The following is a 25,421-nucleotide window of genomic DNA, read 5'->3' as shown; positions in this document are numbered from 1 at the left end:
CCCCATCCCTACCCTCTCAGCTCATCTTGGGTTTGAGAGGTGCAAGTTGGTTCCCCCAGGGAAGGGAGGAGGAAGAGGAGGACAAAACTCACCAGGCCACACAAGCTGCAGGTTTAAACTGCCAGGAATAAAAACCCCAAGTGAGGAGGAGGTGTTTGGAGGCTTCCTCCTTGCTGGCAACCACTGAAGTGCTTCTTGGCTTTTAAGGGGAAAGCAACCAAGCAAAGGGCCACAGAACTGAGCTGGATGCTCACCAAGTCCTCCCCACTGGCTCAGGGCTTTGCAGAGCTGCATTTTGGGGCTGTGGCTTTTCCAGCTCCCAACACCTGAGGACATGAGAGCCTTCAGCCTCCCCCCCCCCCCCCCAGGCAGTGGTGTGTCAGCCCCCAGCCCCCCCTACCAAGACTCCAGTGGCAGAAGAACTTTGTCCCATGTCAAAAGGAATGACCCAAGGATGACTGAACAGAAGAGAAGGATTCAGATCCCATAATGAGCCTGGAATAGTCCTTGCTGATTCCTTCAGAGACTATTTACAGTGCACTCTTGCTGGGCTGAAATCTTTGCCTCCCCCCTCCCTCCCCCCCTCCCCTCCCCCCCCCCCCCCTTGACTGTGGGATTCACATCACCAACGTGGGGCTGAAGCTAAAAAACCCAAACCTAGAACCCCAACCCCACCCCCAAAGTCCACATTCAGGATCCAGGCCCAGAGCCAGGGGAATGAGCAGGATGTGATGAGCACCAAGTTCTCTCTCTCCCCACCCTCCCCCACCCCCAAAAACCCAACCCCAACCCCCTCCCCAAACCCAAAAAGGACCAAATTCCACACAGCAAAACTGTAGCACAGCACAGGGACAAAGGACATTCCCCAACAGCTTCTTCCCCCCACCCCCCAAACAAAGGCATATGTGAGAGAACAGTTTCAAGGCAGAGAAGCAACAGCTGCAAAACAGAAGAGGAAGGTTTTTGTCCCAGGCTGCTGGAGAATGAAAACTAAAGGGGGGAGGGAAAAAAAAGGAGGACCCAGAGTTCTGTAACCTGTGCAGCAGGAGCTAACAGAACCCCAAAAGCAAGCCTGAGAAGCTTGGCTGGGGTGGGGGAAGGGGAAGGAGAAGGGGAGATGGCAAAACAACCTGGAGAAGGAACAGGAGGTTGGTTCAGTCACACAGCTCAGCTCCAGTTCCTTAGGGGGTGGTGGGGAAGCTGAGGCAAGAACCTGGTGCCAAGTGTTCAAAGCATTTCCACTGCTTGACTGTGGCTCTGGAAGAGTGAGGAGGGCCTGGAGCAGAGGAGAGCCAAAGCACAGTCCCAGGCTCAAGTCCTTGGAGCCCTCCTGGAGCGGAGGGAAAGTCGCTGCCCTCGGAGCGCCGGCTCCCAGCGCTCCCCCAGCACAGTCCCAGGCCCTTGGGGGAGGTGCAGGGCAAGGCTGCCACAGCCAAAGCCAACTGCAACACCTCTGGCAGGACACAAATTCAAGTACCTGTGGCAGATGGGGAGGGGAGGGGGTGGGGGGCAAGGTGAGGAAGACTGAACACCAGCTGGGGGTTAAAACACTGCCGAGGGGGATGGGAAGCTGGAAGGGGAAGAGACAACACCGAGGGGCGGCAGGGAAGTGTTCCAGGCAGCCCAACCACTATCTCCTATCTACAGGTAACAAAAGGGACACCAAAAAGAAACCCCCACCCCACAACCACCCCAAAAAGGACCTTTTGCTGTTGCTGTTTCCTCTGAGGAAATCTTCAAAGCTGAGCCAGCTGAAAGCAGCAGGAGGAGGAGGAGGAGGAGGAGGAGGAGGAGGAAGAGGAGGTCCAAGCAGATGGCTGGAGGTCGTTGGATGCTTGTTGGTTGTCAGAGAGCAGGAGGAGGAGGAGGAAGAGGAGGAGGGTTTGGGTTTGGAAAAGGTTCTAGGGGAGCTAACAGCTTCTGAGGTGATCACCTTTGGTAGAGGTTCATCTCCCTCCTCTTTTGGTGGTGACCAAGGGCAGGGAAGAGTTGGGGGGGAAAAAAAAATCAGAGGAATAATTAAGAAGAGATAAAAAGAGAAGTGGTGGTGGAGGAGGCTTTGTTTCTTGTTTCTTGTTTCTTGCTTCTTAAATTAATCCAAACAAAAAAAAAACCCAAACCCAACAACCCCTAAGCTAAAACCAAAACCAAACAAAAAAAAAGGTATAAAGTGTCCCAGTTTGAGTTGCCCTAAAGGTCAGCAACTCCTCCTTAAAGGCAGGGGCAATGTTTGCCAGCCCTGAAGGGAGGTTTTGCCCTTCCCAGCTGCTACCAAGAGGGGGGGATAAAATAAAACAGTAAAATAAAAGAGAAGGGAAGGGGAAGGGAGAAGGGGAGAGAGGAGAAGGGAGAAGGGGAGAGAGGAGCAGGGAGAAGGGGAGAGAGGAGCAGGGAGAAGGGGAGAGAGGAGCAGGGAGAAGGGGAGAGAGGAGAAGGGAGAAGGGGAGAGAGGAGCAGGGAGAAGGGGGGAGAGGAGAAGGGAGAAGGGGGGAGAGGAGACGGGAGAAGGGGGGAGAGGAGAAGGGAGAAGGGGGGAGAGGAGAAGGGAGAAGGGGGGAGAGGAGAAGGGAGAAGGGGGGAGAGGAGAAGGGAGAAGGGGGGAGAGGAGAAGGGAGAAGGGGGGAGAGGAGAAGGGAGAAGGGGGGAGAGGAGAAGGGAGAAGGGGGGAGAGGAGAAGGGAGAAGGGGGGAGAGGAGAAGAGGAGAGAGGAGAAGGGAGAAGGGGAGAGAGGAGCAGGGAGAAGGGGAGAGAGGAGCAGGGAGAAGGGGAGAGAGGAGCAGGGAGAAGGGGAGAGAGGAGAAGGGGAGAGAGGAGAAGGGAGAAGGGGAGAGAGGAGAAGGGAGAAGGGGGGAGAGGAGAAGGGAGAAGGGAGAAGGGAGAAGAAGGGGGAAGGGAAGGGAGAAGAAGGGGGAAGGGAAGGGAGAAGAAGGGGGAAGGGAAGGGAGAAGAAGGGAGAAGGGAAGGGAAGAGAAGAGAAGAGAAAGGAGAAGGGAAGGGAAGGGAAAGGAAGAGAAAGCAGAAGGGAAGAGAAGAGAAAGGAGAAGGGAAGGGAAGGGAAAGGAAGAGAAAGGAGAAGGGAAGAGAAGAGAAAGGAGAAGGGAAGGGAAGGGAAAGGAAGAGAAAGGAGAAGGGAAGAGAAGAGAAAGGAGAAGGGAAGAGAAGAGAAAGGGGAAGGGAAGGGAAGAGAAGAGAAAGGAGAAGGGAAGGGAAAGGAAGAGAAAGGAGAAGGGAAGAGAAGAGAAAGGAGAAGGGAAGAGAAGAGAAAGGAGAAGGGAAGGGAAGAGAAGAGAAAGGGGAAGGAAGAAAACAAAGGTAAAATAAAATCAAAGTGAAATAAACTAAAAGTGAAATAAAGGTGAACTAAACTAACCCCCCCCAGGTCTTTCTGGCCTAAAAAAGGACTCCCCAGACAACCCCAAGGAGCAGCAGCTTGTGGCATTCAGGCACTGCTGCCACTTGCCCCCCCAGCCCCTCACTCAGCATCTCCCTGCCAGCCAGGGCCACCTCTCCAGCTGCCCTCTGGGGGCCGGGGGGAGGGTGGGGAGGGAAGGAGTCGCTGGGGAAGAGCAGTGCTGAAACAATGCACTTGGGCTGGGCTGGGGAAGAGCCCTCCAGAAACACCAAGGTAAAAATCAGCCAGGTCTGGGCACTTCTGGACCATCCAAACTCCACTTGTGCCAGCTGGGGCCAGTGGCCTGCCCGAGGGTGCACCGGGAAGGAGCTGCTGCTGCTGCTGCTGCTGCTGTCGTCTCTCGGAGTCACACAGTGCCACACACACCCCTTGCACACTCACCACCCACACACACCCATGCACACCCCACATGCTGCTACAGTGTCTGTGTCAGGGCCTCACAGGGCTGCCTTCTCTGCCGGGAAGCAGCCTCCCTTCTCCTCTTCCTCGCTGGCTGAAGGCTGAGGACCACCCTGACTATGTCAGGATGTTGGAGATGAAGTCGTTGAAGCGCTTCGAGTACTGCTCAGGGTTGACAGTGGAGATCTCTGCCCCAGCCTGCAAGGCAGAGAGGGGGAACTGAGGCACAGCCCAGCCCCCTGCCAGGGCACAGCCCCTGCCTGCAGCCCCCCAGAGTCACAGCCCAGCCCCCAGCCAGGGCACAGCCCCTGCCTGCAGCCCCTCAGAGTCACAGCCCAGCCCCCTGCCAGGGCACAGCCCCTGCCTGCAGCCCCCCAGAGCCACAGCCCAGCCCCCTGCCAGGGCACAGCCCCTGCCTGCAGCCCCCCCAGAGTCACAGCCCAGCCCCCTGCCAGGGCACAGCCCCTGCCTGCAGCCCCCCAGAGTCACAGCCCAGCCCCCAGCCAGGGCACAGCCCCTGCCTGCAGCCCCCCAGAGTCACAGCCCAGCCCCCTGCCAGGGCACAGCCCCTGCCTGCAGCCCCCCAGAGCCACAGCCCAGCCCCCTGCCAGGGCACAGCCCCTGCCTGCAGCCCCCCAGAGTCACAGCCCAGCCCCCTGCCAGGGCACAGCCCCTGCCTGCAGCCCCCAGAGCCACAGCCCAGCCCCCTGCCAGGGCACAGCCCCTGCCTGCAGCCCCCCAGAGTCACAGCCCAGCCCCCTGCCAGGGCAGAGCCCCTGCCTGCAGCCCCCCAGAGCCACAGCCCAGCCCCCTGCCAGGGCAGAGGACACAGAGCTGCTGGAGAGAGCCCAGGAGGCCACAAAGGTGATTCCAGGGCTGCAGCAGCTCTGCTGGGAGCTCAGGCTGAGGGAGCTGGGGCTGTGCAGCCTGCAGGGGAGAAGGCTCCAGGGGCACCTCAGAGCTGCCTGCCAGAACCTGAAGGGATCCTGCAGGGAGGCTGCAGAGAGACTTTTGCTGAGGGGGTCTGGAGCCAGGCCCAGGGGGAAGGGTTTGGAGCTGAGGCAGAGCAGGGGCAGCGTGGAGCTGAGGCAGAAGCTGCTGAGTGTGAGGCTGCTGAGGCTCTGGCCCAGGCTGCCCAGGGAGGCTGTGGCTGCCTCCTGCCTGGGGGTGCTGAGGGCCAGGCTGGATGAGCTGAGTCTAGCTGAGAGCTGTCCCTGCCCATGGTGGGGAGCTTGGAGCAGATGACCTCTGAGCTCCCTTCCCCATGGCTCCTAAGGTGCCCTGCAGGCCACTCTGTGACCCTCTGCAGTGTTTCCCTCCACCCAAGCAGGGCCCAGAGCTCGAAGCCTTCCCAAGGCAGCCAGCCAGGGGAGAGCTGCCCTTAGGCAGGGAGAATTCCAAGCTCAGGGTCAGAGGAGGCACCAGAGGCACACCTGCAGGCCAAGGCAGAGCCCCCCCGGGCCTGGGGGGGCCAGGAGCCTTACCCCATGCTTCACTGTCTTGGCAGCGTGCGCTGCCTTCTTCTTGGTGTCGTAGGGCGTCAGGATGTCGATGATGGCCATGAAGTAAACCTCCTTCCTGGGGGCACCTGGCAAGGCAAGGCAGCTGCTGGCACAGCCTGGGCTGGCAGCAAAGCCCAGCTGCACCACCTCCCCCCCCCCCCCCTTCCTCTTCCTCCCCAGGGGCTAGGAGAGAGAGCAAGGCAGAGCGACTGCCCCCCCCCGAGGCTCTGCCCTGCTCCCCCAGCACCACCCCCAAGCAGCTCCCAGGGGGCTGGGGGGGGTGGAAGCTTCCCCCCAGCCAGGCACAGTGAGGGGGAGGACACAGCTTCCCTCACCCCAGACTTCCCTCCAGTGAATCTAGCACAGAGGGGAAGAGAATCAACCAGGCTGGAAAGGACCTCAGAGCTCCTCCAGCCCAGCCTCCCACCCAGCACCATCTGATCAGCCCAACCCTGGCACCCAGGGCCTCATCCAGGCCCCTCCTGAACACCCCCAGGGCTGGGGACTCCACCACCCCCCCGGGCAGCACATCCCCAGGGCCAAGCTCTCTCTCTGGGAAGAAATTCTTCCTAACATCCAGCCTGAACCTCCCCTGGCACAGCTTGAGGCTGTGTCCTCTTGTTCTGGTGCCTGGGAGCAGAGCCCAACCCCCAGCTGGCTCCAACCTCCCTGCAGGCAGTTGCAGAGAGCAAGAAGGTCTCCCCTGAGCCTCCTCCTCTCCAGGCTCAGCAACCCCAGCTCCCTCAGCCTCTCCTCCCAGGGCTGTGCCCCAGACCCCTCCCCAGCTTTGTTGCCCTTCTCTGGACCCCTCCCAGCAGCTCAACCTCTTTCCTGAGCTGAGGAGCCCAGAGCTGGGCACAGGGCTCCAGGTGTGGGCTGAGCAGTGCTGAGCACAGGGCAGGATGAGCTCCCTGCTCCTGCTGCAGGCCAGGCTGCCCTTGGCCTTCTTGGCCCCCTGGGCACTCTGCTGGCTCCTGTTCAGCTGCTCTCCACCACTCCCTCCCAGGTCCCTCTCTGCCTGGCTGCTCTCAACAGCTTTCTTAACCTGAGGAGCCCAGAGCTGGACACAGGACTCCAGGTGGAGATCTCTGCCCCAGCCTGCAAGGCAGAGAGGGGGAACTGAGGCACAGCCCAGCCCCCTGCCAGGGCACAGCCCCTGCCTGCAGCCCCCCAGAGCCACAGCCCAGCCCCCTGCCAGGGCACAGCCCCTGCCTGCAGCCCCCCAGGCTGCCCCCTGGCCTACCCAGGGCCCTCCCTGCTGCCTTGCTGCCAGCCCTGGAGCCCAACCCTTCGCCTCCCTGGCCGCGCCGCAGCCTTCCTCTCCCCGCGCTCCTCCGCTCCCACCCTGCAGCTGGGCTTGAAAGGGGACAGGGGCGGCAGGGGCTGGCTCTGCCTTCCCTCCTGGCCCTGCCCTGCAGGGCTGTGTGCCCCCCCAGCCCCTGCCCCCTGCCCAGGCCCCCTGCCCAGGCTCACTCTCGTGGCTCTTCATGGCGTAGACGTCGACGGCAGGGTCGAACTCGCCGGGCCCGAAGAAGCGTGGGTAGCTGAGGAGGTTGCCAGGGCTGTCGGGGGGGGTGCCATAGGAGGAGAGGGGGTTGCCCCCCAGCCCATCATTCTCACACTCCTCCTCCTCTGCTCGCTCCTCCACCTCCATCTCCTCCTGCTCGGCTCGGTCCACGTCGTGGATGCCGACCAGCAGGCTGTAGTCCATGATCTTCAGCTGCGCCAGGAACTGCCGGGGGGGAGGGGGGGAGGGAGGGAGTGAGGCCAGCAGCAGGCAGCTGGAGGGCAGGAAGGCTCAGCCCTGACCCCCCTAAACCTTCAGCAGAGGGCCCACAGCTGAGCTCATGCCCCCTGCTGCCGAGTCGATAAGGATGGAAGAGATCCTCAGAGGCCGTCAAGCCCAAGCTGTGCCCCAGCAGCTCCTGACAGCTCAGCCAGGGCTCCAAGGGCCTCATCCAGGCCCCTCCTGAACACCCCCAGGGATGGGGACTCCACCACCTCCTCCTGACAGCTCAGCCAGGGCTCCAAGGGCCACATCCAAACCCCTCCTGAACACCCCCAGGGATGGGGACTCCACCACCTCCTCCTGACAGCTCAGCCAGGGCTCCAAGGGCCACATCCAGGCCCCTCCTGAACACCCCCAGGGATGGGGACTCCACCACCTCCTCCTGACAGCTCAGCCAGGGCTCCAAGGGCCTCATCCAGGCCCCTCCTGAACACCCCCAGGGATGGGGACTCCACCACCTCCTCCTGACAGCTCAGCCAGGGCTCCAAGGGCCTCATCCAAACCCCTCCTGAACACCCCCAGGGATGGGGACTCCACCACCTCCCTGGGCAGCTTCCCTCACCCCTGACTTCCCTCCAATGAATTTAGCACAGAGTAGGAGAGAATCAACCAGGCTGGAAAGGACCTCAGAGCTCCTCCAGCCCAATCTCCCACCCAGCACCATCTGATCAGCCCAACCATGGCACCCAGGGCCTCATCCAGGCCCCTCCTGAACACCCCCAGGGATGGGGACTCCACCACCTCCCTGGGCAGCACATCCCCAGGGCCAATCTCTTGCTGGGAAGAATTTCCTCTTAACATCCAGCCCAAAACTCCCCTGGCACAGCTTGAGGCTGTGCCCTCTTGTTCTGGTGCCTGGGAGAAGAGACCAACCCCCTCCTGGCTCCAACCTCCCTGCAGGGAGTTGCAGAGAGCAAGAAGGTCTCCCCTGAGCCTCCTCTTCTGCAGGCTAAGCAACCCCAGCTCCCTCAGCCTCTCCTCCCAGGGCTGTGCCCCAGACCCCTCCCCAGCTTTGTTGCCCTTCTCTGGACCCCTCCCAGCAGCTCAACCTCTTTCCTGAGCTGAGGAGCCCAGAGCTGGGCACAGGGCTCCAGGTGTGGGCAGAGCAGTGCTGAGCACAGGGCAGGATGAGCTCCCTGCTCCTGCTGGCCACCCTGCTCCTGCTGCAGGCCAGGCTGCCCTTGGCCTTCTTGGCCCCCTGGGCACTCTGCTGCTCATCAGCACAACCCTGCCTGGTCCTTGGCTTGGCTGAGCCAGGCCTTGGGCTGTTCACCCTTTGAGGCAAGAGGCCACAGTCAGAGAGCTGTCAGGGCTGGAAGGGAGCTCAAGGATCAGCCAGTTCCAATCCCCACTTGCCACTGGCTCAGGGGTGGCTCAGTGAGGATGCAGAGCAAAAAGCTGCTGCCCCCCTCCCCCTCCCTCCCCCAGGAAGCTCTACCTCCACATCCCTCTTCAGCTTCTCCAGGAAGTTCTTTTTGCTCTCTTCTCCCACATGCAGCTTCTGACCCTCATTCAAGAAGTCATTGTCCTTGAAGGTGGGCAGGTCCTTGGCCTGCAACACAACAGCCTCTGTCACATCCCCCTGCCCCTGAGGGGAGGGCTGGCACCACCCAGCCACCAGCAACAGGCACTCAGCACTGAGAGTGGGGCTGGCCCAGGGCCTTCTGTCTCTCTGGAGGGTGAAATGGCTCCAGGCTGGCCACTGAGCATGGAAATGAGGACTGAGAGTGGGGCTGGCCCAGGCTGTGCCTCTCTGGAGGGTGAAATGGCTCCAAGCTGGCCACTGAGCATGGAAATGAGGACTGAGAGTGGGGCTGGCCCAGGCTGTGCCTCTCTGGAGGGTGAAATGGCTCCAAGCTGGCCACTGAGCATGGAAATGAGGACTGAGAGTGGGGCTGGCCCAGGCTGTGCCTCTCTGGAGGGTGAAATGGCTCCAGGCTGGCCACTGAGCATGGAAATGAGGACTGAGAGTGGGGCTGGCCCAGGCTGTGCCTCTCTGGAGGGTGAAATGGCTCCAAGCTGGCCACTGAGGCTGAAAGTGGCATCAGGGAGAGCAAAAGAGTTGCCCCTGAATCCACCCAGAGGGAAACTGCAGGGAGGCCCAGGGAGCAGCTCAGCTGTGGGGACTGCCAGGCTGGGAGCTTGGGCAGAGCTGGTGCAAGCAGCTCAGGGCCCAGCTGAGAGCCTCTGCTCCATACCCTGTGGGGCAAGGGAAGTCAGCTGGATCCCATAGCTGCTTCCAACCCCCAGGAGGAAGGAGAAGCTGGGCAGGGCTGGTCCATACCTTCTCTTTGTCACTTGCTTCCCTGGATACTGTTGAGCCCTGAGGAAAGAAGAAAGCAAAGAGCATTGCTGCCCCCTGGGGCACAGCCCCAGGGAGTTCCAAGCCACTCTTTGAAGTCCCCCAAGCAAAGCAAAGCCAGGAAAGCACTTTGAAATCAGGGCCCAAAGCCTTTCTCCATGCCCAAGGCATGAAGATGATGATGATGAAGGCCTGGAGGTCTTCCACCCCAGCCTGGCTGTGTTCCTGCCCTAAGGAGGTCCTGCTTTGCAGGGAGGGGTTGGAATGGATGAGCTCTGGAGCTCCCTTCCAGCCCCTCCCAGGAAGCTGCAGATGTCCCTGGGCTGGGGTAGGCCACTTGGGACAGGTGAAGGGAGCAACACCTGAGCCTGCAGGGCAGCCCCATCCCAACCCCCAGAGCACAGGAAGCAAAGCCCAGGACCTCTGGCAAGCAGATGTGCCGAAGCCCAGGCTGCCCCCAGCCCTGCTGGGAAAGGAGCTCTCAGCTCCCAGGGGCAGAGCCCCCCAGAGCCTCACCTTCAGGTCATATTTCCTGTGCACAGTCAGCCTGTGGCTGAAGACATTTCTGGTGACCACCATGTAGGTTTCCACTCCATCCACAGTCAGCCTGTACATGCCCAGGAACTGGGGCAGGAGGGTGTTGCCATGGCACTCCACGATGAACTGCAGCAGGGCAGGGCAGGGGAGGGCAGAGAAGCAGCACAGAGTCCATCAGCCAGGCTGGAAAGGAGCCTCAGAAGTCATCCAGTCCAACCTCTCACCCAACACCTGCTCACAACTCAACCATGGCTCCAAGAGCCACATCCAAGCCCCTCCTGAACACCCCCAGGGATAGGGACTCCACCACCTCCCTGGGCAGCACATCCCCAGGGCCAATCTCTTGCTGGGAAGAATTTCCTCCTAACATCCAGCCCAAAACTCCCCTGGCACAGCTTGAGGCTGTGTCCTCTTGTTCTGGTGCCTGGCAGAAGAGACCAACCCCCAGCTGGCTCCAACCTCCCTGCAGGGAGTTGCAGAGAGCAAGAAGGTCTCCCCTGAGCCTCCTCCTCTCCAGGCCTCCTCCTCTCCAGGCTAAGCAACCCCAGCTCCCTCAGCCTCTCCTCCCAGGGCTGTGCCCCAGACCCCTCCCCAGCTTTGTTGCCCTTCTCTGGACCCCTCCCAGCAGCTCAACCTCTTTCCTGAGCTGAGGAGCCCAGAGCTGGGCACAGGGCTCCAGGTGTGGGCTGAGCAGTGCTGAGCACAGGGCAGGATGAGCTCCCTGCTCCTGCTGGCCACACTGCTCCTGCTGCAGGCCAGGCTGCCCTTGGCCTTCTTGGCCCCCTGGGCTCTCCTTCACTCCCCCTTAGGTCCCTCTCTGCCTGGCAGCTCTCAGCCACTCTGCCCCCAGCCTGCAGCACTGCCTGGGGTTGCTGTGGCCAAAGGGCAGCCCCTGGCACTTGGACTTGGTCAGTGCCATCCTGTTGGACTCTGCCCAGCCTGGCAAGGTCCCCTTTGCAGAGCCCTCCTACCCCCCAACAGGATCCACTCCTGCCCCCAGCCTGCTGCCATCTGCAACCTCAAGCAGGGCACCAAGGTCCCCCTTGCAGAGCCCTCCTGCCCCCCAACAGGAGCCACTCCTGCCCCCAGCCTGCTGCCATCTGCAACCTCAAGCAGGGCACCAAGGTCCCCCTTGCAGAGCCCTCCTACCCCCCAACAGGATCCTCTCCTGCCCCCAGCCTGCTGCCATCTGCAACCTCAAGCAGGGCACCAAGGTCCCCCTTGCAGAGCCCTCCTACCCCCCAACAGGAGCCACTCCTGCCCCCAGCCTGCTGCCATCTGCAACCTCAAGCAGGGCACCAAGGTCCCCCCCGAGGCCAGCTGTGGCAGGGCACAAGCTGAAGGCTGCCGAGCCGAGCCCCTTGGCGAGCCACGAGGGTGCCTGCAACCTTCCCCCACTCCTCCTCCTCCTGCTGCTGCTGCTGCTGCTGCTGCTGCCAGGGGCCTGCAGGCTCACCATACCTGGTGGTACTTCTTTAAGATGTTGTGCATCTCAGCCACATCCTCGCTGGACACTGCCTTGATGACGAAGCGCCGGTCGTAGGTGGTGAGGAAGCGCGCGCCGCAGCGGCCCTGGCTGTCGCTGTTCACAGGGGCACTGCGAGTCACAGAGTTCTGGGGGGGAGGCCACAACGGCCACAAACAAGGGTGAGGAGGAGGAGGAGGAGGCAGAAGCTGTCAGACAGCTCCCTGGGACGAGGAAGGGGCAGCAGTGCCGGGAAGCAGGCGAGGGGCGAGGGAGCCGGGGCAGGTCGGGGCAGGTCGGGGCGGAGGGCAGCAGGAGGCTGCCAGGAGAGCTCCTTGTGGCCCTCCAGGAAAGCTGGGGAGGGACTTGTGAGGGTGTCAGGGGGGGATAGGAGTGGGGGGAATGGATCCAAGCTGGAGGAGGGGAGATTTAGATCAGACAGCAGCTAGAAGTTGTTCCCCAGGAGGGTGGTGAGAGCCTGGCACAGGCTGCCCAGGGAGGGAGGTGGTGGCAGCCTCAGCCCTGGAGGTGTTTGCAGCCAGGCTGGAGGTGGCTGTGAGCAGCCTGCTGTGGTGGGAGGGGTCCCTGGCCAGGGCAGGGGGCTTGGGGCTGGCTGAGCCTTGGGGTCCCTTCCAACCCTGACCATTCTGTGAGGCTAGGAGGTGAGATGTGAGCGACCCTTGAGATGTGATGAGGGTGAGGGAGACTTGGAGCTGCTCAGCCTGGGGAAGAGAAGGCTCCAGGCAGACCCTGGGGCTGCACTGCCAGTCAGGTTGGACTTGATGATCCTTGGGGTCTCTTCCAACCTCAGTTATACTGTGAGACTGTGACACCTGAAGGGGACCTCCAGGGAGGCTGGGGAGGCACTGCTGGGAAGGGGGTTGGCATGCCAGAAGGGGAGGCAATGGTGTGACTGTGGAGCAGGGCAGGCCTGGGCTGGCCAGCAGGGGCAAGGTGTGCAGGCTGAGGGCAGGCAGGGGGCAGGCAGTACCTGGTAGTCCTGGTCATCGATGCCAAACCTCTCCCTGAGGTTCCTGAACACCAGGGGACAATACTCCTTGAACTTGAAGCGGCTGGGCAAGTTCTCCCTGGGGCAGAGCAGAGAGCAGAGCCCTGGTGCAACCAGCAGCTGGGGGAAGCCAAACTCCATTCTTCTCCCACCCCAACCCCTCAGGGCATCCAAGCCCCTTCCTCCTCCTCCTCCTCCTCCCTACAAGAGCCTCACTCTGCAAGCAGTCAGCCCTCAGCAGGGTTTCTCTGGGTGCCTGCAGAAGTCATCTGCTGGAGGCAAAGCAGGTGGGGGGTGGGCTGCTGGGGGGCTGCAGGGGTTGAAGGGAAGCCTAAGAGGCAATTCCAGTGCTCTCTACAGCTCCCTGGGGCTGGTGTTGGCCTCTGCTCCCAGGTAACCAGCAAGAGGATGAGAGGAAGAGGCCTCAAGGTCCTGCTCTGGCAGGGGGCTCGGACTGGATGACCTCTGGAGGTCCCTTCCAACCCCTGGCCCTGATGCTGTGATCCAGCCTTTGCCTCAGAGGCTCTCTGGCTGGGGGCTGTCTGCCTCCCAGAACAATCTCCCCTGTCACAAGCACAGATCTGACACAATCCTCTCTCTCTTTGCCTTTGTTGCTTTGCTGTGCTCAGCAGTGCAGCTGCCCCCCTGCTACCCACTGCTGCTGCTGCTGCTGGAGATGAGAAGCTGGAGGAAGAGGAAGGGGGTGGGGGGAGGCCCCTCTGGTTTCAGATCAGATCAGATCACTCCTGCATCAAAGGAAAGGTCACCATCTCCAAAGCATCTCAGCCAGAAGGCCAAAGGAAAAGGGTGGGAAGGGGGTGGGGGGGAAGCAGCTTCAGTCTGGCACCTTCCAGACCAGTCCCAACCAGCCCAGGCTGAGCTCTGCCAGCTGGGAGCGAGGCCTGCCCAGAGCACAGCAAGCACAGCTCCCCAGGCCTGAGCCCAGCTGCATCTGCCCTGCCACAGCTCCTGCCCTGCACAGTGGCAGGAGGCAGGAGGGAGGAGGAGGAAGCAGGAGGAGGGAGGAGGAGGAAGCAGGAGGAGGGAAGAGGAGGAAGCAGGAGGAGGGAGGAGGAGGAGCAGGAGGAGGAGGAGGAGGAGGGAAGAGGAGAGGAGGAGGGAAGAAGAGGAAGAAGGAGGAGGGAAGAAGAGGAAGAAGGAGGAGGGAAGAAGAGGAAGCAGGAGGAGGGAAGAAGAGGAAGAAGGAGGAGGGAAGAAGAGGAAGCAGGAGGAGGGAAGAAGAGGAAGCAGGAGGAGGGAAGAAGAGGAAGCAGGAGGAGGGAAGAAGAGGAAGAAGGAGGAGGGAAGAAGAGGAAGAAGGAGGAGGGAAGAAGAGGAAGAAGGAGGAGGGAAGAAGAGGAAGAAAGGAAGCCCAGAGATGGCATGGAGCTGCTGGGAAGAGGCTCAAAGGGAGAAGGAATCCAGCAGGGCACAGACAGCAAACTCCTGCCCTGTCCCCTGCCCCATGGCCTCTTTGGGTTCTGCTGCTCTGCAGCAGGGCACTGCAGCAGGGCTCAGCAGCAGGGCTCTGCAGCAGGGCTCAGCAGCAGGGCTCAGCAGCAGGGCACTGCAGCAGGGCTCAGCAGCAGGGCTCTGCAGCAGGGCACTGCAGCAGGGCTCAGCAGCAGGGCACTGCAGCAGGGCTCAGCAGCAGGGCACTGCAGCAGGGCTCTGCAGCAGGGCTCAGCAGCAGGGCACTGCAGCAGGGCACTGCAGCAGGGCTCAGCAGCAGGGCTCAGCAGCAGGGCACTGCAGCAGGGCACTGCAGCAGGGCTCAGCAGCAGGGCTCAGCAGCAGGGCTCAGCAGCAGGGCACTGCAGCAGGGCTCTGCAGCAGGGCACTGCAGCAGGGCTCAGCAGCAGGGCTCAGCAGCAGGGCTCAGCAGCAGGGCTCAGCAGCAGGGCTCAGCAGCAGGGCTCAGCAGCAGGGCTCTGCAGCAGGGCTCTGCAGCAGGGCTCTGCAGCAGGGCTCAGCAGCAGGGCTCAGCAGCAGGGCTCTGCAGCAGGGCTCAGCAGCAGGGCTCAGCAGCAGGCCAGGGACAGTCCTGCATCAGTTCTGTGCACAGCCAAAGATGTGCAGCAAAGAGCAGCCTCAGGGCTTTGGCCAAGGGACACTCTGAGCTCTGCTGCCTGCTGCCCAGCCCAGGCCATGCCTGGGGGGAAGGAGCTTTGCAGCAAGGCCCCTTCTGAGCCAGGCCTTGGCTGACTGCTCAGCACTCAGAGGACACAACCCAAACCACAGCACAGGACACCAGCTCAGGGATGCTGCCTGGACAGGGCACAGACTCAGGGCTTGTGTCCAAACCTCCTGGGCTTCAGGAAGAGGGAACAAACCCAAAGGCCTTCACCAAGGCAGTTCCTTCCCTCCCCCCAGCCCCAGCAAAGAGAGGAGGAGGCTGGCAAGCACCTACTTACTTGTTGAAGAGATGATTGTCCACCTTAATCTTGCTGTAGGCTTTGAAGTCATCAGGCATTAGCATGACAGGGACAGGGACATTGCTGAGTTCATTGATCTGAAAGAGAGAAGAAGCAAGACCCAGGCTTGGCTGCTGGCTCAGGGAGAGGGCAAATCCCCCAGGAAGCTGTTTTGGGAAGCAAGAGAATCTGTTCAGGACTCTGAGAGCTGTGCTGGAGGCCATCTGTGGTGAGAAGGCACAGAAGCATCTCCCTGCACCCTGTGGGGGGCTGCTCCCCGAGCCAGCCCTTGGCTCCTTCCCCTCTTCACCTTCCCCAGATGCAGCCAAGACAAATCCTGCAGCCCAGCACAGAGCAGATCTGATGCTGCCACCGAGAGCCCTTTGCCTTCAGCGAGGCAAATGCTGCACCAGCCAAAGGCTTCACTGCTGCAAGCCCCCGAGGGGGGCAGGCAGGAGAGGCTCTGGGCAGCCCTGGTGCAGCACAGCTCAGCTCCCCTGGGGCTGCTGGTTGGTGCTGAGCTCTGCTGTCTCTGGTTGCTCTTCTCCCACCTTCTCCAAGAGGATGAGTCACTCCACTCGATGTTTTTGCTCCTTAGTCATGTGTGGCAGCCACAGGAATAGAGGGGAAGCAGAAGAATGAAACCTTCAGCTCCCGTTGGGCTCAGGCTGCAGGCACCCAGCAGGGGGAAAATCAGCAAGAGGGAAATGAAATCCACAGATCCAGAGCCTGCTCCCCCAGCCCAACCCCCCCTGCCCCCCCAGCAGGGCTCCCCCAGCAGCCTGCCCAGCAGCACAGTGCCCAGGGAAGGGTTGGGAGCTCTGCTCAGCCTCTCTGGGCAGCCTGCTCCAGGCCTCCAGCAGCCTCACACCAAACAACTTTCTCCTCCTGCTCAGATGGAGCCTCCTGGGCTGCACTCTGTGCCCCTTGCCCTGTGCCTGGGCAGCACTGAGCAGGGTCTGGCCCCAGCCCCTTGCCCCCCAGCCTTTAGCTCTCACTGAGCACTGCTCAGCTCCCCCCTGGGGCTGCTCTGCTCCAGGCTCTCATCCTGTGCTCCTCACAGAGCTGCTCCTCAGCATCTTCAGAGCCTGCCCTGGACTCTCCCCAGCAGCCTCCCTTGAGCCCAGAAGGTCAGGGAAGTCCTGGAGTGAGTCCCCCCAGGAAGGAGCAGCCACCACAGCTGCCTCTTCCTCCTCCTGGCCAGGGGGAAGCCCCTGGGCTCCAGGGACCCATTCTGCAGCAGGCTCTGTGGCACAGCTCAGCTCTGAGCAAGACCCAGGGTGGTGCCAGCTCTGAAGGTGTGCAGGGAGAGCTCTGGTTGGAGCAGGAAGCCTTTGATGAGGGGCAGCTTTTTCCTCTCCCCCCCTGCCCATCCTTTCTTCCTGCACTCAGCAGAGAGGAAACCCAAACCCAGAGCAGCTCTAACCCACGTCAGCCTGGCACAGCCAAGAGGACTATTTTCAGAGCCAGCCCATCCCACACAGCAGAGCAGCAGCAAAGCAAAGTGGCCACCAAAGCTGCTCAGAGCCCAGGAGGTGCTCCCCACAGCCCTGCCCTGCAGCAGCTCCAAACAGCCCCCAGGAAGCGCTGGGGGAGGGAGGGAGGGAGGAGGCTGCCTGGGTGAAGGAATCCATCAGGGGATGGTTTGGGGTGGAAGGGACCTTGAAGCTCATTCACAGGCCCCTAGAATGGCTCAGGTGGGAAGGGAGCTCAGGGGTCAGCTGCTCCAAGCCCCCCAGCCCCGGGCAGGGTCCCCTCCCACCAGCCTGAGGCTGCTCAAGCTCTCGCTCAGCCTTGAGCCTCGGCCGCCCCCCGGGGATGGGGACTCCACCACCTCCCTGGGCAGCCTGCTCCAAGCCCTGCCCACTCCTGCAGCTCAGAGATTGCTTCTCCATGCCCAGCCCAGCCCTCCCCTGGCACACTTTCAGGCCATCCCTTCTCCTTCTCCCAGCCTGACCCCAGGGAGCAGACACCAACCCCCAGCAGCCTCCAAGCCTCCCCTCGGGGAGCCGCAGAGAGCAAAGAGCTCTCCCCTCAGCCTCCTCTCCTCCAGCCTAAACCACCCCCAGGCTCCTCCTTCAGCTCCTCCTCACCCTCCCTGCCCTCCAGACCCTTTCCCCACCTCTGCTGCCCTTCCCTGCACCCCCTGTGCCCTCCAGCTCCTGGTGTCCACCTCTCAGCCAGCCCTCGGAGCAGCCAATTTCCCTTCCCCCCCACCCCCCCTGCCCCTTGAAGGTTTGGAACTGGTGCTGGGGAGCCCAAAAAAAAAACCCCAACTCAGTTCTTGTCTGAAGCCAGAGGAGCTGCCTGCAGCCACCAGTGCTCTGCTGTCTGCCAGCAGGGGAAAGCCTCCTGCCAGCAGAGCTGCTCAGACGCCGAGGCACAAAGGCTCCGTCAGCAGAGCGGAGGAAGGGGGCTGGGGGCTGGCAGGGCAGCAGCAGCCCCTGCAGGCTGCCTCCCCCCTGCCAAGGAGGAAGAGAGGGGGGGAAAAAAAGAGAGGAATCCAACACCCAACCTTCAGCAGAGGGAGAGGAGATGGCAAAGCAGCCCTGCATGGCCCCAGCCCTGCACGGCCTCATCCCTGCCCCAGCAGCGAGCTCAGAGCCCTGGCACCTGTTGCAGCTTCCTCCTGACTGGCAGCAGTGCTGCAGCTGCAGGCCAATCCAGAACGGTCCTGAGCCCCCAGCTGGGCTGGGGATGGAGGCAGGTGGGCAGGAAATGTGAGCTGGAGAGAGGGGAGGTGGGCAGGGGGGGGATGGCAGCACTCCGAGGGCAAGAGGGGGCTGGAGGCAAACAACGAATCCTGCTGAGCCAGGGGGAAGGGTCTGGGCAGGGGGGAAGGGTCTGGGGAGGAGGGGAAGGGTCTGGGGAGGGGGGAAGGGTCTGGGGAGGAGGGGAAGGGTCTGGGGAGGAGGGAAGGGTCTGGGGAGGAGGGAAGGGTCTGGGGAGGAGGGAAGGGAGAGCTCCTGGCTGGGGAGGTGGAGAAACCAGAGAGCTGAGCTGCTGTGTCCTCTGGCTGCTGGGCAAGTGGATGAGGAGGGGGGGAAGGGGGAGAGGAGAAAGGGAAATGGGTGAGGAGGGAAGGAAATGGAGGATGAGGAGGGGGAATAAATGGAAGAGGAGAGGAGGCAGCTGGAGGAGGAGAGGAGCAAATGGCAGAGCAGGGCACAGCTGCAGCCTTGGGCAGCTGAGGACCTTCCTCCCCATCACCTACTGCTGTTCCCTAGAGCCCTGCTCCCTCCTCCCCTGCCATGCCCAGGGACCCCTCCCCCCCAGCCCAGGCTGCTCCAAGGCCTCATCCAGCCTGGCCCTCAGCACCTCCAGGGAGGGGACAGCCACAGCCTCCCCTGGGCAGCCTGTGCCAGGCTCTCCCCAGCCTCACTGGCAAGAATTCCTCCCTCAGCTCCAGGCTCAGTCTGCCCTCCTTGAGCCCAAAGCAGCTGAGCCTCCCCTGCTCCATGCTGAGCCTCCCCTGCTCCATGCTGAGCCTCCCCTGCTCCATGCTGAGCCTCCCCTGCTCCATGCTGAGCCTCCCTTGCTCCATGCTGAGCCTCCCTTGCTCCATGCTGAGCCTCCCCTGCTCCATGCTGAGCCTCCCCTGCTCCATGCTGAGCCTCCCTTGCTCCATGCTGAGCCTCCCCTGCTCCATGCTGAGCCTCCCTTGCTCCATGCTGAGCCTCCCCTGCTCCATGCTGAGCCTCCCTTGCTCCATGCTGAGCCTCCCCTGCTCCATGCTGAGCCTCCCCTGCCCCATGCTGAGCCTCCCCTGCTCCATGCTGAGCCTCCCCTGCTCCATGCTGAGCCTCCCTTGCTCCATGCTGAGCCTCCTCCTCTTCCCTCTCCACACCCCAAGGGAAAAGGGCTCCTGGAAGCTGTTCCTGAGAGGGGCTCCCAGGCCAAGGAGGCTGTGATCCACCTGCCTGGGTGGGGAAGGACTGTGGTGGCCACCACCCTATGCTGAGCTCTCCAGAGGTCCATTAGAGGCAGAGCAGGCAGCAAGTGCTGGCAAGGCCAAACCTCCAGGCTGCTGAGGCTGTGCCAGCAGCAGTTCAGAGGAGCTGAGGGTCTGAGAGGTGGCAGATGCTGCTCTGGCTGCCAGGAGCAGGCCAGCAGCAAGGCAGCAGAGAGGGCAGAAGCCTGCAGCAGGTCCCAGAGCTGCTGCAGCTGCCCTGGGATGCCAAGGAGCTGGGCTCTGTCCTGCCTGGCACCGCTCCTGCAGGGCCCAGGCCCTGGGCTGCAGCTCCCAGCCAGCCTCTGCAGCCACAGGAGGCTGCCTCAAGGCCAGCCAAAGGGAAGGGGTCTGCCCCACTCCCACAGGACAGGCCCTGGCCCTGCCAACAGCCACAGGGCTCCGGGGACCACCTCTGCTGCGCCCGGAGGAGCTGCACCGCAGCCTGCCTGGGCACAGGGCAGCAGCAGCCTCCTCCACCAGGAGCCCCCAGGAGCCCCAGGAGCCCCCAGGAGCCCCCAGGAGCCCCCAGGAGCCTGCCATGCCCAGCCCCTGGGGGAAGCAGCCCCTTCCAACCGTTTCTATGGTTTCCAGAGCATCCCTCCAGGCTGCTGTGCTCCTCCCTGCGAGATGGCTTCCCCCTCCCGGCGCCAGCACAGCTCCCTCCCCTCCCCCCCCTCCCTGGCCAGCTCCAGCCCTCAGGGACCCCCACCAGGGGAGTCCAGCCAGGGCCTGGAGAAGGTGCCTGGAGCAACCCCCCCCCCCAGGAGCTGCTCCTCCTCTTGCAGTGCCATGACAACAGCAGGGGCAGAGGCAGCCCCCCCAGCCAGCAGCCCCCCCCAGGCAGCAGCCCCCCAGCCAGCAGCCCCCCCAGCCAGCAGCCCCCCCAGCCAGCAGCCCCCCCAGCCAGCAGCTCCCCCAGCCAGCAGCCCCCCAGCCAGCAGCGCCCCCAGCCAGCAGCTCCCCCAGCCAGCAGCTCCCCCAGGCAGCAGCTCCCCCAGGCAGCAGCTCCCCCAGCAGCAGCCCCCCAGCCAGCAGCCCCCCAGCCAGCAGCCCCCCCAGCCAGCAGCGCCCCCAGCCAGCAGCCCCCCCAGGCAGCAGCTCCCCCAGGCAGCAGCCCCCCCAGCCAGCAGCCCCCCAGCCAGCAGCTCCCCCAGCCAGCAGCCCCCCAGCCAGCAGCCCCCCCAGCCAGCAGCCCCCCCAGCCAGCAGCGCCCCCAGCCAGCAGCCCCCCCAGGCAGCAGCTCCCCCAGGCAGCAGCCCCCCCAGGCAGCAGCCCCCCCAGCCAGCAGCTCCCCCAGCCAGCAGCTCCCCCCAGCCAGCAGCCCCCCAGCCAGCAGCCCCCCCAGCCAGCAGCCCCCCCAGCCAGCAGCCCCCCAGCCAGCAGCTCCCCCAGCCAGCAGCTCCCCCAGGCAGCAGCCCCCCCAGGCAGCAGCCCCCCCAGCCAGCAGCCCCCCCAGCCAGCAGCCCCCCCAGCCAGCAGCTCCCCCAGCCAGCAGCTCCCCCAGCCAGCAGCCCCCCCAGCCAGCAGCCCCCCCAGCCAGCAGCACCCCCCAGGCAGCAGCCCCCCCAGCCAGCAGCCCCCCCAGCCAGCAGCCCCCCCAGCCAGCAGCTCCCCCAGCCAGCAGCTCCCCCCAGCCAGCAGCCCCCCCCAGCCAGCAGCCCCCCCAGCCAGCAGCTCCCCCAGCCAGCAGCCCCCCCAGCCAGCAGCCCCCCCAGCCAGCAGCCCCCCCAGCCAGCAGCCCCCCCAGGCCAGCAGCTCCCCCAGCCAGCAGCCCCCCCAGCTAGCAGCCCCCCCAGCCAGCAGCCCCCCCAGCTAGCAGCCCCCCAGGCCAGCAGCTCCCCCCAGGCAGCAGCTCCCCCCAGCCAGCAGCCCCCCAGCCAGCAGCCCCCCAGCCAGCAGCTCCCCCAGCCAGCAGCCCCCCCAGCCAGCAGCTCCCCAGCCAGCAGCCCCCCCAGCCAGCAGCCCCCCAGCCAGCAGCCCCCCCAGCCAGCAGCTCCAAGCTTGCTGAGCTGCACTCAGGGCTCAGGGGGAAGCCCCTGGGGCTCCTCTTGCTGCTCCCCTCTGGATCAATTTGCCCTCTCCCTCATTTGCCAGCTCTGAAGTGTGGGCAGAGGGCAGCAGAGGGGACCCTGCCCCTTGGCTCTGCTCAGAGCTCACCTCCAGCCCTGCTGCCCACACCAGCAGGAGCAGGACTCAGAGCTGCTGGAGAGGGCTCCAGAGGAGGCCACAAAGCCAACCCAACTGCTGGAGCAGCTCAGCTGGGGCTGTGCAGCCTGCAGAAGGCTCCAGGGAGAGCTCAGAGCTGCCTGCCAGGGCCTGGGGGGAGCTCCAGGGGAGCTGGGCAGGGACTCTGGACAAGGGCTGGGGGGTGCCAGGCCAAGGGACAGCAGCTTGGAGCTGGGAGAGGGCAGACTGAGAGTGAGGAGGAGGAAGGAACTCTTGGCAGGGAGGCTGGGGAGAGCCTGGCACAGGCTGCCCAGGGCAGGCTGCGGCTGTCCCCTCCCTGGAGGTGTTCAGGACCAGGCTGGATGAGGCCTGGAGCCACCTGGGCTGGGGGGAGGGATCCCTGCCCGTGGCAGGGGAGCTGGAACTGGATCATCTTGGAGCTCCCTTCCAACCCAAGCCACCCCAGGACCTATGAAGGGATCCTGCCAGGCTGCTCCCACCCTGCTCACCCCAGCCACAGCCCCAACCTGAGCCCAACCCAGCCCCTGGCTGGGGAGCAGCAGGACAGCTGAGCCCCAGCTCCCTTCCTCAGCCAGCAGCCCTCTGAGCCTGGAGTCCCCAGGAGGCAGCTGCCTGCTGGGCTGAGATCCCCTGCCCCTGCCCCTGCCCAGCCCTGCCTGCAGCCACAGCAGCTGCTCCCAGGCTTGGCTAAGCACAAGGCAGAGCCCAACTGTTGCCAGACTTCAGCTGAGGCACCCAAGGGAATTGCTTCAGCCCACAGAAAGGGAGGAGAGCAGCAAATGGTTGAGGGCCTGGTGGAGCCCAGCCCTGCCTGAACTGAAAGAGTTCATCCCCAACCCAGCAGCAGCTGGGACAGAACCTTCCTGGCCCAGGCCCTGGAGCTGCTTGCTTTCCTTCCCCTCTCCTTGCTGCAGGCTTCAGCCCTGCCTGCAGAGAGCCCTGGCTCAGGAACCAGACACTGAGCAAAGCAACCCCCAAAAACCAGCCAGGAGTTCCACCCAAGGCCCAGAGAGAGCTCCTGGAAGTGCTCCCCAGCTGCCCACAGCCACTGGCTGGCAGCACAGAAGGACTTCACCAACATCACCTCCCAGATGCAGAGCCCCCAGGGGGACCACGAGGGGGGCCTGGAGCTGCTGGAGCAGGACCAGAGGAGGGCAGGGAGGTGATGGGGGGCTGGAGAAGCTCCCCTGTGGGGCCAGGCTGGGGCTGCTCAGCCTGGAGAAGGCTCCAGGGAGAGCTCAGAGCAGCCTGCCAGGGCCTGAAGGGCTCCAGGAGAGCTGGGGAGTGACCCTGGAGGCAAGGGCTGGGAGGCACAGGACGAGGGACAATGGCTTGGAGCTGGGAGAGAGGAGACTGAGACTGGAGAGGAGGAAGAAGCTCTTGGCAGGGAGGCTGGGGAGAGCCTGGCACAGGCTGCCCAGGGGAGGCTGTGGCTGCCTCCTGCCTGGAGGTGTTCAGGACCAGGCTGGATGAGGCCCTGAGCAGCCTGGGCTGGCAGGGGGCTGGCACTGGAGGATCCTGAAGGTCGGTTCCAACCCACTCCATGAATCCAGGAGCACACAAAGCCAGCCTCAGCTCACAGCCCCAGCAGCTCTCCTGGGCACTCAGGAAGCTCACCCAAAGGCAGCCCAGAGCTGAGGGGAGCAGAGGGGGAGAGGGGGGAAACAATCCCAACCAACCAGCAGGGATCCAGGGGTGGGGATCCCAGGGTGGGGATCCCCAGGGTGAAGACCCAAGGGTGGGGATCCCCAGGGTGGGGATCAAAGGATGAGGACCCCAGGGGTGGGGATCCCCAGGGGTGGGGAGGGCAGAGCTGAGATGTTCCAAGCCCCTTCCCAGCCCCTCCAGACAGTGCTCCGTGGCAGCACTTTCCTCCCCCCTGGGGCTCTGCTGTCATCTCCTCACCAGCTCAGGGCTCTCACACAGCTCCCCCAGCTCTGCCTCCCCTCCCTCCCTGCCTCCCTCTGCCTGAACATCTCCCAGCCGAACCCTCCCGAAGTTGCATCGCCCTGACCCGGAGCCTCCACCAGTTGCCAGCTTCCAAGCTCGCAGACAGCTCCAAGCAGGGAGGGAAAGAGAGCAACATCTGAAAGGGACTAATTAGCACCAAGCACCAACTGTCCCTCAGCGGCCCCCGAGTGAAACTCAGCCGCATCCTACCCAGTTCCCTCCCTGATGGCCCTCGCTGATCAAAGGCTGAGCGAAGGAACTGACTGCCCTGCTGCCCGGGCAGGGCTGGGAGCAGGCAGCAGCGCTCGGAGCACCCTCCGAGGGCAGAGCTGGCAGAGCTCCGCGGGGAAGCTCTCCCTCCAGCCTCGGGCAAGCTGGGAAGGCAACCCTCGGGCTCTTCACAGCGACAGAAAGGAAGCTGCCATCCCTCTGCCCTCCCTAGGAAACAGCCAGCAGGGCTTTGGGCACCCCCCAGGGATTATTCCTGCAGCGAAGGGAGGAGGCTTCAGGGCTCCTGGAGCAGCTGGATGCTTCCCCCTGCATCCATGAGCCACCTCCAAGGGAGAGCAGGAGGAAAGCAAATCCTCCTTCCCAGCCTGGGGTTGGTGTCTGCCATCACAGACGAGGGAGGAGTTTCCAGAGGAAACATGATGATGGTTCCATGAAGCTCCAGAGGAGATGGAGCAGAGCTGAGCCGCCACAGACACTGCCAGGGGAGCCTCTGCCAGCTCCCTCCCGAGCCCTGCACCGAGCCCTGCCCAGAGAGAGCCAGGCCAGGGCAGGGAGCCGGCAGAGCAGGGACAGGGGCGGGCAGATGGGCCCCGAAAAAGATCCTTCTGCGTTGTGGGATGGAGCTGAGAGACAGCAGCTGCTGGCCACAGCCAGCCAAGCCACGAGCAGGGCTGGCACCGTCTGCCTGGCACCTCTGGGGCACGGCACACAAGAGCCTCCCCCCAGCCCCAGGGCTGCAGGCACTGCCCTGAGCCAGCAAGGCAGGGGGCAGGGCGGGGGAGAGAGCCGGGGGTGGGGGTCCCCCCATCGGTGTCCCCAAGGTCTCTGGGGCCGGAGAGGAGGTGTGCCAGGGGCACAGCACCCACACAAAGGGATGCAGAGAGAGAGGGCAGCGCCTGCCCTGCCCAGGGACACAGAGCAGCGGGGAAGAGCTGGCTGGAAAAGGGGATGGGGAGGCTGGAGAAGGGGATGGGGAAGGGGAGGGTGGAAATGGGGATGGAGAAGGGGAGGGTGGAATAGGGGATGGGGAAGGGGAGGCTGGAAAGAGGGATGGGGAAGGGGAGGCTGGAAACAGGGATGGGGAAGGGGCCAGAGGCAGAGGAGGGGCTGGAGGGGCTCTGGCAGACACAGGTCCAGCAGCAGAGGAGCCCAAAGCCACCTCGGGCATGTGGAAGGTGATGCCCGGCAGGGACATCCTGAGCCAGGGCAGCAAACCAGAACGGTCCGGAGCTGGGGATGCCGTAGGGCAAGGCAGCCCCAACCCCACGGCACCGAGCAGCGGACCCCGCCGGGGAGACCCTTCCTCGCAGGGCAGGAGGCTGAAGGGTCCCGCCCCGGGGCTGCCCTGGGCACGGGAACCCCAGGCACGACCCAGCCCGGAGATGGGCTCCGGGGCTGAACGGGGCGCGAAAAGGCCCTGGCCGGGGGAGGGCAGGGTCCGAGCCGGGGCAGGGCGGGGGCGAGGCCGCTGGGTGCGGGGCCGGGCCCGGTACGAGGGGCCGGGGGGAGGGGGGGCGGGGGGTGCCCGGGGGGGCGGCGGCGGCGGCTCACCGTGTGGTTGGCCCCCCACATGAGGACGCTGAGCAGCGGCTCGGAGGCCCGGAACAGCTTCACCTTCTGGCACACGAAGTGCTTCTTCTTGGTCTTGGTCTTGCTGGCGCTGAGGGCCGAGCCCAGCGCCGTCCCCACGCTCCCCGCCGACGAACCCCCCGCGCAGTTCGAGGCCATGGCGGAGCCCGGGACCGGCGGCGGCACCGGCAGCCGGACCGAACCCCCCCACCTTCCCCCCCCCCCCGGGCTTTCCCCCTACCGCTGCCTCCGCATGGTTCCGCCCGGCCCGGCACACCCCCCGGCGCCCCCCTCCCGCGGTGGTACCGCCCGCCGCTGTCAGCCCCTGCCCGTTGGTCCGGCCCGGCCCGTTAGCTTCTCTCTCTCGCCGTATCCCAACCCTCCCCCCCCCCCCGGCTCTTGCCGCAGTGGTTCCGTCCCCGCCTCCCTTCCTCCTCCCCCCCCCCCCCCCCCCACTCCGCGGTGGTTCGCTCCACCGCTGAGGAGGAGCCGCCGCGGCCGGCCGAGCCCCGCTCCGGCCCCGCTCTGAGGCGCCGCCAAGATGGCGGAGGGCTGAGGAGCGGAATGTACCACGTCCCCAAAGGGGAAGCGCGGAGGCTAAGCGGCGGGAGCGCCGCGCTCAGGGCTGCCTCTGCCCCGCTCAACCTGCGGACGGGACGGGGAGAACCCCGACATAGCTCGGGCTGCGAGAGGGGACGGCGGA

General features: G+C 64.1%; 1 protein-coding gene across 1 annotated transcript; it reads right to left on the bottom strand.

The window, feature by feature from the left end:
• Window positions 1-3,032: 3,032 nt before the first annotated feature.
• PIP4K2B (phosphatidylinositol-5-phosphate 4-kinase type 2 beta) lies at window positions 3,033-24,916 on the bottom strand. Its single transcript, XM_054176754.1, has 10 exons — window positions 24,701-24,916; window positions 14,830-14,927; window positions 12,398-12,494; window positions 11,403-11,555; window positions 9,921-10,067; window positions 9,387-9,425; window positions 8,541-8,654; window positions 6,787-7,045; window positions 5,296-5,399; window positions 3,033-4,009 (listed from the first exon to the last, which is right to left on the bottom strand). The coding sequence occupies exons 1-10, from the start codon at window positions 24,875-24,877 to the stop codon at window positions 3,929-3,931; spliced, it is 1,269 nt and encodes a 422-aa protein (XP_054032729.1). The 5' UTR covers window positions 24,878-24,916; the 3' UTR covers window positions 3,033-3,928.
• Window positions 24,917-25,421: the final 505 nt, after the last annotated feature.

The sequence above is a fragment of the Dryobates pubescens genome, chromosome 36 (assembly GCF_014839835.1).
Source record: "Dryobates pubescens isolate bDryPub1 chromosome 36, bDryPub1.pri, whole genome shotgun sequence".
Classification (NCBI taxonomy): Eukaryota; Metazoa; Chordata; class Aves; order Piciformes; family Picidae; genus Dryobates; species Dryobates pubescens.
This window is presented reverse-complemented; position numbering and strand designations above follow the sequence as displayed.